Source organism: Martes martes (assembly GCF_963455335.1).
Source record: "Martes martes genome assembly, chromosome: 16".
Lineage (NCBI taxonomy): Eukaryota > Metazoa > Chordata > Mammalia > Carnivora > Mustelidae > Martes > Martes martes.
The window spans coordinates 59,616,728-59,629,173 of NC_137904.1; the positions used below are offsets into that span (position 1 = coordinate 59,616,728).

At 61.6% G+C, this 12,446-nt stretch overlaps 1 protein-coding gene across 1 annotated transcript in view; it reads left to right on the forward strand.

Annotated features, from left to right (window-relative positions):
* Positions 1–3,711: 3,711 nt before the first annotated feature.
* Positions 3,712–12,446, forward strand: part of MYO15B (myosin XVB) — a gene marked incomplete at both ends in the record, with an annotated part of 28,937 nt that continues 20,202 nt past the window's right edge. Inside the window, 16 exon segments of the mRNA XM_080826684.1 lie at positions 3,712–5,804; positions 6,158–6,221; positions 6,459–6,568; positions 6,743–6,820; positions 7,149–7,155; positions 7,157–7,261; positions 7,524–7,627; positions 7,814–7,877; positions 8,065–8,178; positions 8,329–8,484; positions 8,899–9,012; positions 9,160–9,218; positions 9,294–9,426; positions 10,385–10,480; positions 10,727–10,858; positions 11,236–11,361. Of these exon segments, the coding sequence (XP_080682810.1) occupies positions 3,712–5,804; positions 6,158–6,221; positions 6,459–6,568; positions 6,743–6,820; positions 7,149–7,155; positions 7,157–7,261; positions 7,524–7,627; positions 7,814–7,877; positions 8,065–8,178; positions 8,329–8,484; positions 8,899–9,012; positions 9,160–9,218; positions 9,294–9,426; positions 10,385–10,480; positions 10,727–10,858; positions 11,236–11,361 (3,555 nt within the window).

Consider the following 12,446-nt stretch of genomic DNA (forward strand, 5'->3'; position numbering starts at 1 on the left):
ATGTCAAGCTGGGTTAGGGACATGACTGGGGTGGGCTGGGGGGGGCGCCATTCTGCACAGAGGATAAAGGGGCTGGCAGCACTGGTGGGACTGGCCTGCTTGCTGTGGGAGGCAAGGGGGAGGGTGGTGGCCGGAATTGTGCTGAAAATGAAGGCACTGTGTGGCCAGGGCCAGACCAGGACCCCCTGGAGCATGGGGAGGTCAGGGCACTGCTGTGTGGCCCAGGAACCCACTTGGCCTGTTGGAAGGACCTGGATGAGTGCACAGGGCAGAGGAGGGGCCAAAGTCCAGGTCCCAGGACAGATGTGCTGGGGAGTGGGGCATCCCCCCCACTGCCCTCCAGCCAAGCATGGGCAGTTCAAGAGTCTCCGGGTTGTACTTGGGCTGCTCCAGCCCCCCAACTCTCCTTAGAAGTGGGGTGGCACTTACAGCAGTAGGAGCCCCAAAAGCTGTAAGGAATGCGGAGGAACAGTTCCCGAAGGGAAGGGGGACACAGACCCTGGTCCCAGAAATTGTGGGAAAGGGAGGCTGGGTAGATGGAAAGACAAAGCTACAGACAGGAGGGGACTGCGACAGCCGGCCCTCTTGATGGGGAGACTCTGAGGGGCTTGAAGCAGGGAAGTGCCCTTGTGAAATGTTTATTTCCAAAGACCCCTGGGGTTTAAATCCCAGCAAGTGGAACTCCTATGACAGGCAAATTGCCTACCGCCTCTGCGTCCTGCTTTCTTCTGGGGATTGGAACGATGACCTTGTCTTCTCGGGATCTGCTGTGAGGTTCACGAGAGTCTACAAGGTTCGCAGGGTCGTCATGGGGGTGACCCTCTGGTCAGGGTCAGGGCAACCGTGTTAGGGCTTGATGCACAGGGTCTTGATTTGTATCATAAAAGAAACTAAGCTCTTTATACCTTGGGCTGGCAGCGGTCCTGAGGCTGTAGCTCAGAGGGTAGTACACACAAATTGGGTGCCAAGGAGGGAGAACCACCCACCCCAGAGGGCTGGACACACAACACACACGCACACAGCCTGCGGGACTGAGGTTTTTGAACCACCCGTTTGGAGGGACTTCCTGCTAGTTTTATCCTGTTAGCTGAATTAACACACAAATGGACAAGTGGCATGAAGTTTCCTGCCAAGAAACCAAGAATTGAAGACCATGGTAATGACACAAGCGCCAAGAAATCAGAAGAAAATGGCATCACCAAGCACCCCCAGAGTGCAGAGAGCCTCAGGGCCACAGCAAGAACCCAGCAAATCAGACTGAAGATAAGCCAACCACCGCCACACACGCACATCTGAAAATATCCAGATTCTGGAAACGGACTTAAGTCCACGTTCATTGAGAATGATCTTTGCCTTAAGAACTCTGTGCTATGAAATATTAGCTAGTGTTGGTGGCTTGCCTCTTTCAGTTCTAGAAAAACCTTCTAACTGGGAGTGGGAGATCAGCAATTTGTACGGATAGGCATGCACAAGCTGAAGGGTTTGGCACAGTCTAGAAAGGGGATTATTATTACTTTTTAAAATTTTATTTATTTGACAGACATCGAGAGAGGGAACACAAGCAGGGGGAGTGGGAGAGGGAGAAGCAGGCTTCCCAGTGAGCAGGGAGCCCGACACAGGGCTCGATCCCAGGACACTGGGATCATGACCTAAGCCCAAGGCAGACACTTAACAACTGAGCCCCCCAGGCCCCGCCCCCCGAAAGTGGATTAGTGGAAGCTGGGCTGGCACGGAGAGAGGGGCTGGCCGTCCCTGCAGCCTCCATCCAGGGAGGGGTGCTGGTAGCAGCCGGTGGAGATTCCAAGGGGTTGAGTTGACAGAACCTCTGGCAGATGGAGGTGAGAGCGTGGCAGAGGTCACACCCCTGACTCCAAGGCCCTTTCCAACCTTCCACAGGCAGCTGGACACCTGGTCTGGAGACTCGGATCTGAGGGTCTTCAGCATTGACAGGTGGGAAACTTGGTACTCACTTAGACTTGGAGCACACCGGACACTGACCCTGGTTTTGCCCGTGACCCGCTGTGTGACCTTGGGTAGATGACATCACCCTTGTGCTTTAGTTTACTCATCTATAAAACAGGGTATAATAATAGGGCCTCCCTCAGAGGGTGGTAGGAATTAAATGAGAGTCTGTAAAATCGCACAGCACCTTAGCACCCAAGCAAAGGAGGTGAAAGTTACTGTGGCTGGTCATAGGGCCAGGAGGGAGGGAGGGAGGAGCAGAAGGGGGGGGGGCGGCAAAGCAGGTGAAGGAATGGGTGGGGAAGATAGGAGCCAGAGGCGAGGGCTGGGCTTGGTGGAAAGAGCTAGGCTTGGCGGAGAGGCAGGGAGGAGGTCTCCTCTCCCCCTGCTGTCCTTTGTCTGGTTCCTGGGAGGCTGCTGGAGGTCACACAGCCAGGAGGTGGGCTGGGGGAACCGAGGCTGGCTGGTTCCAAAACCGGTTCCCAGCAGAAGCTAGGTGGGGCAGAATAGCAGGTACCTAGGGTCCAGGGAGCTGGTTTTGCCCCCCAGTTCCTCACTTACGGGCTGTGTGTCCTCAAGTCACTTATCCACTGAGCTGATTCCCCATCTGTAGGAGGAGATCATATCCCTTTCCTAGGGTTTGGGGAGATTTGAATGAAAGGCTGCTTGGAAAGGGACCTGAGGCTTGCCACGCCCACACGGTTGAGTGAGCTACTGCCCTGGCCTGGACCAACCCAGAGGGGAAGAGGGCACCAAGAAGGCGAGAGACTGGAGAGGGGCACAGAGCTCTCTGCCTGCCCAAGAGCTTGCTGGATACATTGTCACGAACCAGAGAAAGTCTGGTTTGCTGCTGGTGGCAATCGCTCACACCTATGCTCCAGGGGGCCTTGGAGCCAGACTGCCTGGGTTGTCATCTCATTTCTGACCCTCCCTGTGACACACAGCTGTGTGCTTCAGTCGTATCAGCCATAAAATGGGAATCCTTAGGGCACCCACCTCTTAGCGTGTTTTCAGGAATTAAAGGACTCCATGGCGACGTGTTTAGAATGCTGCCTGGCATATCAGCCCTGAAATGTTAGCTGTTTATTGATACTGAGTCCAAGAGGGCTAAGGAAGGAGTGGGTGTCCCTCCAAGCCCCCGCGATGATGGTCCAGATCGGTTCTTCTTCTTCTTCTTTTTTTTTTTTTTTTTAAGATTTTACTTATTTATTTCACAGAGAGAGAGAGATCACACCCTCCGATGCAGGGCTCGATCCCAGGATGCTGAGATCATGACCTGAGCCGAAAGCAGAGGCTTAACCCACTGAGCCACCCAGGTGCCCCCAGACAGATTCTTTGAAGGAAGGCTCACCACCTGCCCCCCTCCTGGGCAAGCAGTGAGATAGGAGCAAAGCATGTGGGTCTTCAGTTTGGCAGGGTGCCAGGCTGGCCTGGCTGGCAGCGACTCCCAGGCTGAATGGTTGGTTGCCCTGTCCCTGGCCTTTGTCCGATGCTGAAGCGTCTCCTCTTTCCTGGGCCGCCTCCCTTCCTTTGTTGGCTTAGGGGGTCAGGACCCGCAGCCACCTGCATTATTAATGCTCATGGGTAAGGCTGGCGCCCCCGGGGGTGTAGGGGGGGGTAGACTGCGACTGTAGGCCATGCCAGAGCAGAACCGGTGTGGGCGCTGCCAAGGGCTCAGGGCGCCAGGGGCTGCCAGATCTCCCGGGAGAGGACAGAGACGCCGGGAAGACCCTCTTCACTGAACCCGCCATGGGCCGGAGCAAGGGCAAAGCGCCCCAGCGCCAGGGCGGACCCGGGAAACGGGCCTCCGGGGAGGAGGAGTCCGGGTCCGCCAGCGCAGATGGCGCGCCCTGCCGGGAAGGCCGGCAGGGTCGCCTTAAGGCCCACAGGGCCAGACCGGTCTCGGAGCCGGCCACTTCGGTAAGCCACGGGACCCCTGGTGGCCGCCGGAAGCCCGCCACAGAGGGGACCGGCAGCTGCAAAGGGCCAGGGGCTGGGCGGCCACCGGGGCCCCAGGGGAGACCAGGCAGCGCGCGGCGTCGGGGATCCGGGTCTCAGCACCGGGACAGCCGTGGCGGGCGCCTGGAGGAAGAGAGTATCCCCGGAGAAGGGAGGACACGGGAGCTCTGCCGCCGCAGGAAGAGAGGAAAGAGGCGGAGATCCCCGGCTCGGCACGGCTGCCGACAGACCGGGAGCCTCGATGTGGACCCCTCGGGTGGAGATGGGAGCAGCTCTTGCCCGGACAGCGAAGCCCGCGAGGCCCAGGAGAGCGACAGCCAGAGCGGTGGGGCCCCGGGGCCGTGGCCGAAGCCGGAGGAAACGGACACGGGGTCCGGAGACCCCCAAACTGGGTCAGAGCCAGCGCCGGAACCCGGCGAGCGTCCCAGCAGCGACGGTCTGAGCAGCGACGGCGGGGACAGCGCCGAGCCCCGGAGCCGGGAAGGGTCGTCGGGGGTGGGACCCCGGGGAGAGAGCGCGGATTCCGGGACAGGCACGGAGTCGAGCCGGCAGGGGGCCGGGCCTGGAGGGGGCCCACGGGCAGCCCCGGGAGCGGCGAGCCGAGCCCCCGAGGCCGAAGAGACTGAGCCGGGCAAAAAAGCCAAGGCCTCCAGCCCCCACGAGGACAACCGCACGTGCGTCCCCCGGAGCTCGCGGGCTTCTCGGGACCCCAGGCCGGCCCGGGACGCAAGGGACAGTGAGTTGCGGCCGGAGGCTGAGCCGCAGGGCGCCGAGCCTGGAAAAGCCGAGGCCTCGGGCGCTAGGTCTCGGCGCCGCCAGGTCGGAAAGGCGGTGGGGAAGGTGCAAGTGGCGGCGGGCGAGAGCGAATCTGGGGCGGGCGGGGGAGACGGGCCCGGACGCCCAGCGCCGCTCGCCGCACTTGTGGCGCTCCGCAGGCTCCGCGCGAAAACCCCGCCAGGCCCGGCTCCCCAGGCCGCGGCTCCTGCTTCTCGCCGCACCGGCCTTACGGAGAGGCTCCGGCGCGTCGTGCGCGCCCTCGGCCTCCTGCGCTGGCTGCGGCTGCGGCTGCGGCGGCCGGCGGGCCAGGGCCGGGGGGCGGGGTCGCGGGCGGGCGAGGGGCTGGGGGCGGGGCCGCCGGCGGGCGGGGGGCGGGGTCGCGGGCCGGGACTGCGGCGGCGTCTAGTGCTGCGCCTGGCCGGCGTAGCGGGACTGGGGGGACGGCCCAGGGCTCCCCCTAGCGGCGACTCGAGCTCCCCACAGTTTGCGAAGAGGTCAGCTCCCGAGGACCCTTCTGAGGATGAGGACCGGACTCCGGATCCCAAGTTCGCGGTCGTGTTCCCCAGGATCCACAGGACTGGGAGGGCGTCGAGCCCTCGGAGCTCAGAGGAAGGGTCCACGGACGCCCTGCCTGGGGAGGGGCACGTTTGGCCTTGTGCAGGAGCTTCGGGGGACAGTGAGGGGCGCCGGGCGAGTGGAGAAAGTGTAGCCGGGCCCTGCCGAGGCTCTCTCCTCGGTCGTGCTCCCCACCACGAGCCCCGACTCGACGAGAGCGCCTCCAGCAGCGAAGCGGAGCCCGAGACCTTGGGGGCTCAGGCTCCTGTCCACTGGGCTCAGAGCTCCCAACCCCGCGAGGACCCTGGGCTTGGCACTGACGCGCTGCTGCCCCGACTGACCTTGGAGACCCGCCTGCCCCGGGAGAGAAGCCCGAGCCCCCACAGGTCCCCGCGGGAGCGGTGGGAGCCAGAGGATGAGACCGAGGAGGCGCTGGAGAGGGACCTGGAGCTGAGCCTGGGGCCGGGCCTGGAGGCACCACCCTTCCTGGCCGCTGAGGGCAGGAACCTTGCGGAAGGCCTGGAAGACACGGAGGACCTGGCTCGGCTGCGGTGAGCTGGGGGCAGTTCCAAATCTGTCGTGTCTGGGTCCCACTCATATCTCTTATAAATTGTACCTTAGAAGGGACTGTGCTTTTTACCAAAGGTCTGGCTGGATGAGAAGGGGGAGGGGTGAAAAGCAGGGGCCCCTGCCCGGGACTTGCTTCTCTGACTGGCACAAAGCTTCCCTCTGGTCAGTTACCCATGGAGTGCGTAACTCACTTAGCAGCCGGGCCCTGTGTTATGGTCAGGGCCCACAGAGGGGGCCTGACCTGCCCAAAGGATCGCTGTAGCCAGTGGCCGCGCTAACCCAGGACCTCCTTCTGCCCCCGATTCCCTGCTCCGCTGTCCTGCCGTCACCACAGACCAGTGTGTGACAGCTCCGTACTACTGTGCCTTAAGAAGAGATTTCATCTGGGCCGAATCTACGTATGGGGGTACCTGGGGAGGGTTGGGGGGCTGGAGTCCCTGTCCCCTGGGATCAGAGGGCCCTCTGGCACTTCTAGAACTTCTCCTTCCTTCTCCTCTGTGGGCTGGGTGCTTGAACCCTCGCTGGGGACCTGCAGAGTGGGGGCCGGGGGCCGGGCTGGGGAGCACCGGAGCCCCACTCCATCCGTACCCCTGCTTCCTCCGTGTTCTGACGAGAGCATCTGCTTCTTCCCCCAGACCTTTGGAGGGCCTCTTCTGCTCTCTCTGAACCCCCGCCGGCCCCTGCCTCTCTTCTCAGCTGAGGTCCTGGCCAGCTACCACCCCAAGAGGGCCCCTAACACCAACCCGTACGTGATTTTGCCCCACCAACCTGTGCTCACCACCCCCTCCACCCCAGGCGGCTGAGCCCCAACACGTCCCACTGCTGAGATTCTGGGGACTGAGGGACCTTCTACACCTAGGAGGGCCCAGATGCCCGTCTCTGGCAACCTTCTCATTCACTTCCTTCCCTCCTCCCGCAGACACATCTTGGCCATCGCCGCATCAGCCTACAATCGCCTGTCTCGGAGCTCTGGGCAGGGCACATGCATCCTCCTCGGGTGAGTGATGGTGCCCCGCAGAACGCACAGGCCGCTCTGAGGGCTGGGAGGCAGGGGACACAGGGTCCGCCTTTGAAGCTGCAGGTCTGGTCCACGGCTGGGCAGCTGTGCTGGGCTTTGTAAGGGCTGTGGTCCTGGCTAAAGTCATGCACGTGTCCCTTGAATGTGGCATCTTGGAGACTTCTTTCTCTTTGGTATCCATGCCCTGGGTCTGTCTCTCCACATTTCTGGGGTGCAGGGGTGGGTGTGTATCACTTCCGGGTGGGCATACCCCACTTCCTGGGCTCCATGGGGTGTCCTCTGTGCCCCTTCCTGGAGACCCTGTCAGCCCCTCCTGCCTGCAGTGGGCACAGCGGCTCAGGGAAGACAGAAGCTGCCAGAAAGATTGTGCAGTTCCTAAGCAGCCTGGAGCAGGAGCAGACAAGGGACCGAAGATGTCAAGTGAGGAGCAGCTGGCCTTTTCCAGGGATCCGAGAGGGACCGTCCTTCTCCTTTTGGCCAGGAGGGTGGTCTCTGGGCCTCTGGCTTCTTCTGAGGGGCAGCCCCAGGCATCGCCTACCGTGGGGCAGGGTGAGGTGGGGCGGGACTCCCCCTCTCCATGGAGGAGCACAACCCCCAGGCACAAAGTGTCCTCGGCTTGGATGGCCAATCAGCGGGTGCCACCGCCGTCCCAGGGGTCCTCGAATGTGTCTCCCCCACACAGCTGGATGGTGTCCTGCCCGTGCTCAGCAGCTTCGGCCACGCCAAGACAGTCCTCAATGCCAACGCCAGCCGCTTCGGCCAGGTCTTCAGCCTCTGCGTGCAGCAGTGAGTGGCAGGGGTCCTGGAGGGCACGGGGGGTGGGGGGGGGAGGCGGCACTCATGATCGGTTCCCTTTACTGGGAACTGAGGCTGCTGCCCTTGGATCCAGCCCCTAGTGTGTCCCATTCTGAGCAGGTCCCCTAGGTTGCATGCATCCTGGACACTACCCCCTCCACTGTCCTGTGCCCACAGTGGGGTCATCGTGGGAGCCTCTGTGTCCCATTATCTGCTCGAGACCTCAAGGGTGGTGTTTCAGGTAAGACCTGCCCTGAGGCTCCCCTCTCCGTGGCTCCCAGCATGGGAAAGAGGGAGGGGCCGCTGTAAGGGGTTGTGGTCACTCAGTGCCCCCCCCCCAACCCGGCCTTTCCCAGGATTTGTCCTTGCTTCCCCTGAGGCACAGGACCGGACCACTGCTCCCCCTAAGCCGGTCCTTCTCCCCCAAGGCCCAGGCTGAGCGGAGCTTCCATGTTTTCTACGAGCTGCTGGCGGGGCTGGACCCTGTAGAACGGGAGCAGCTCTCCCTGCAGGGGCCAGAGACCTACTCCTACCTCAACCAGGTGGGGGCAGGCCAACGGGGCGCTGGGTGACCGGGCTTGCCCAGGGAAAGGTCTTGGCGTGGGGGTGGGGGACGTGCTAAGGAGCGGCCAGCATAGAGGGGAGCCCTGGGCGTCCGGGCCCTGTCCCCTCACCCCTGCTGCGCTCCGCAGGGCCAGGCCTGCTGTCTCCAGGGCAAGGATGATGCTCGGGACTTCGAAGGACTGCGGCAGGCCCTGCAGGTCCTGTGCCCCGAGGAGGTGACCGCCGCCTGGGCCGTGCTGGCCGCCGTCCTGCACCTGGGCAACATTTGCTTCTCGTCTTCAGAGGTGGGCTCCGGCTGTGGCCTCTGTGGACGCTGGATCAGCAGTGGCTTGTTTGTATAATCAGGGCAGCAGGGATAGGAAACACCTGTAGGTAGATCACAAAGCCCGGGGCTGCCCCAGAGCCTCCGGAGAGCGGGCAGATGCCCGTCGTGTAGGTGAGAAAACAGGCCGGGATCATCTCTGCCACTGCGGGTTCTGCTAAGCTACCACCCCCAAGAGGCAGACCTGCGCTAACGGAGCAGCTCGTGTGTACCCGGCACCGTGGGAATCGCTTTCTGTATGTTTCCAGGTTCTGTTCCGGGCGTTTTCCCTTTAACGAGCCGGTGGAGGGGCATCTGGGTGGCTCAGTCAGTGAAGCGTGTGGGATATGGCGGGTCCACAGCAGGCCTCTCCCCACCCCCTCCCTTCTCTGTCCAGTGGGAGTCCCAGGAGGTGGCTGCCGTGTCCAGCTGGGCCGAGATCCACGCGGCAGCCCAGCTGCTGCTGGTGCCACCCGAGCGCCTGGAAGGGGCTGTCACCAGGAGGGTCACGGTGAGCGCTGGGCTCCTCAGGAGGTGGGTCCCACTCCCCCACCCCCTCCACCTCCCCTACCCCCACCCACCCCCCGCAGGTTTGGCACGGGCCCACGCGGGCCTCAGACCTGTTGTTCCACATGTTCCTACCTCCTCTGCCCTGCAGGAGACCCCGTATGGCTGGGTCTGCAGGTCTCTGCCGGTGGAGAGCGCCGTTGATGCCAGGTGGCCCCGGGGGCGGGAGGGAGCCGTGGCCAGGCCTGGCACTCTGGCACACGGGCTCACCCAGCCTGCCCACAGGGACGCCCTGGCCAAGGCCCTGTATTCCCGGCTTTTCACCTGGCTTCTGGAGAGGAGCAACGTGCAGCTGGCAGCTCCTGGGGAGGGAGAGCACGTGGACACCATCACTGTCGTGGACGTCTACGGCTTTGAGGTTGGCCCTTGGGACAGGGCCCGGACAGGGTGCCCACCTCATCCTGATCATTTGTGGGGTCAGCGCTTCCTGATGGGGGCGCTCGTGAGCCCTTGCCCACCTAGCCCTGAGTCGGCACACAGGCTGCAGCTGTAGCCTTTCCGCCCAGCTCTATCCAGCCCCGACATCGCCTCTGGAGAGTTCTGTCCTGCTTGCCTTTGCAGAGTCTCACAGGAGCCTCTAAGGCGGCAGAAGACAAAGGCCCTGGGATGGACCAGCGCACAGCCTCCCCTCCCAAGCCCCAAGAGGAGCAGGAAAAGGGACAGTCCCCCGAATGGCCCGAGTTTTCATAAGCTCTTCACCCCTTTCTAGAAGATCCCACCTTCTCAGGGCAGGGAGAAGGGGGCTAGAGCAAGAGAAGGTGGCCTCCACCCTCGTTCCTGGGTGGGCACTGTTCAGTGCCCCCTGCTCTCTCCTTTCCAGCATGCCCTTGGTGACTATGCCCTCTCGGGGGTGGGGGACTATAGATGACTGTGGCAAGTGTGTGTTCTAGAGCGAGCCAAAGCTCTCTGTACAAAGCCGTATGCAGTGCGGGCTCTGCTGGGCTTGCAAGTAACATGCTGGGGGCCTCAGAGAAAGGAACCTGTAATCCCTACAGGAAGAATGCTGGAAGGCTTCTAGGAGGCAGTGGCCTGGAGCCCTGCTTATGAGGATGTGGGATTCCAATAGCCAGCACGCTACTAGCTCATAGGAACAGACGCCTTCCAGAACACAGGATGGCTGTGATCAGAGGCCTAAAGGCTCACAGTCGTGCTGAGGCAGAAGGAGGGATGCAGGCTGAGGGGGGCCTTCGGACTTGACCTTGTCAGCCCCAGGGCACCACTTCTCCTTGACTTCCAGGAGGGGGTTGTGCAGCCCCCCCCCACCCCGTGCCCCCGCAACTGTGCAGGTGCCCATGTCCCTGCCTCTGTGCCCCCAGGCCCTGCGGGTGAACGGGCTGGAGCAGCTGTGCAATAACCTTGCCAGCGAGCGCCTACAGCTCTTCTCCAGCCGGCTGCTGTGGGCGCAGGAGGAGGTACGGGGCGCTGGCCCGGGGGGGGGCCGGGGGCACCCAGGCCTTCCAGACCAGGGGCCATCCTTGGGAAACAGAGGGTGCTGAACTGAGAGCTCTGCCCCAAAGCCCCCTGCCCCACCATCTCAGCCCTCCTGGGCCTCATTTTACTCATCTGGACAATGGGAAGCCATCCCTGCTCCAGCTCCAGGGAGCTCCCCCACGCATGTGGGCGTGCTCTGTACCTGTCCCCGCGCTGGCTGTTCCCAGGAGGCCTGTCGGCGGGAGCTACTGGCCTGGGTGCCCATTCCCCAGCCTGTGCGGGACACCTGTCTGGACCTCCTCGTAGACCAGCCCCACAGCCTCCTGAGGCTCCTAGATGCCCAGACGTGGCTGCCCCAGGTGAGCCCCGAGCGGTGGGGGCCCTGGTGGCCAGTCCGGGGCCCACAGGGCCTCTGAGAGGAGCCACAGGTGATGGGGGCCAGAAACCCTGCCCATAGCCTCTGCCCAGCTTGGGTTCAAATCCTGTCTCTGGGTGATCCTAACCTCTCTGGGGTTCCTCGGGTCCTTGCTGCAGAAGGGGCAGGGTGGTGGGGACAGCACAGGGCTCATGTAGGGCTGGTGGGGGTCCCTTGGGCCTCCAGCTAGTAGGGAGCAAGCCTCTGGGCCGTGGCACCCCTATTCCACAAATACTTATTGATCATCCTGGAGGGATGCGCGTTCCGGGCTGGGGCACCTCGCGCTCAAAGGCCTGAGGGAAGCTTGTCCCTCTTAATCAGGCCACAGACCACACCTTCCTTCAGAAGTGTCATTACCACCACGGCAGCCACCCCTGCTACTGCAAGCCCCAGCTGCCCCTTCCTATCTTCACCGTGAGGCATTACGCTGGGACTGTCACCTACCAGGTATCAGGGTGAATCAGAGACTCCTGGGTGAGTCGGTGAGGGTGATGTGGCCAGGGGGGCCCCTCCCCAGAGCTGACTCACCTGCAGCTAAGAGGAGTAAGTGAAGAGAGGCACCTCCCAGGGCTTGACCGTATGTTTCTACCTACACCCTTGGCCCTGCACAGTCCCCAGCATGATTTATTGCGTTCTGGTCGAGCACGAGCCTCAAGACCAGCAGGGGTGGGGCATACTCGTGGGACTTGACTCTGTAACCTCCGGGTGTCTGCTTCTCCTCCTGAGCCTTCATTTTCCCATCTGTAAAATGGGAACGGGAATCTGTCCTATAATACTGTTGTGAGGATTAAATGCGGTAATGGGGAAGTGGTCAGGCAGGTGCCTGGCACGTGGTAGGTGCTTACTGAAGGGACTTGCCTTTCCCCCTTCAGAGTTTCACGGGTGAGGGCACACCTACCCGGGAGGTTAACTGCTAAGGGGTGGGGTAAAGAGTAAAGGGTAGGACCATATGGCTAGTTTGAGGTAGGGCAAGTCCGGTAAGGCTTCTTAGAGGAGGGGACCCGTTTCGGTACACAGATCAGTTATACCTCTGCTTCCCCCTCAGAAAACTCTAATCACATCTTTAAAAAGCCACACACACAAGGAGTCTGAATAAAGAAAACCACAAAACTATATGGAAACTCACAAAAGGAAATCTTTTTTAAGACTTTTATTTATTTGAGAGAGAGAGAGTGAGAGAGAGCATGAACTGGGGGAGGGACAACAGGAGAGAAGCAGGTTCCCCACTGAGCAAGGAATCCATTGCAGGGTTCGATCCCAGGACCCAGAGATCATGACCTGAGCCGAAGGCAGATGCTTAACCCACTGAGTCACCCAGGAGCCCCCCCCAAAACTTTTTTTTAAAGTAATCTCTACACCCAACATGGGGCTGGAACTCATGACCCTGAGATCTAGAGTCACACGTGTTTGCCTAAGCCAGCCAGGCGCCCCACAAAAGTTACAATTTTGATGAAATCCAGTCTATTTTTTTCTTCGGTTGCCCACGCTTTTGGTATCCTATTCAGGAAATTGTTGCCAAGTCCAATGTCACG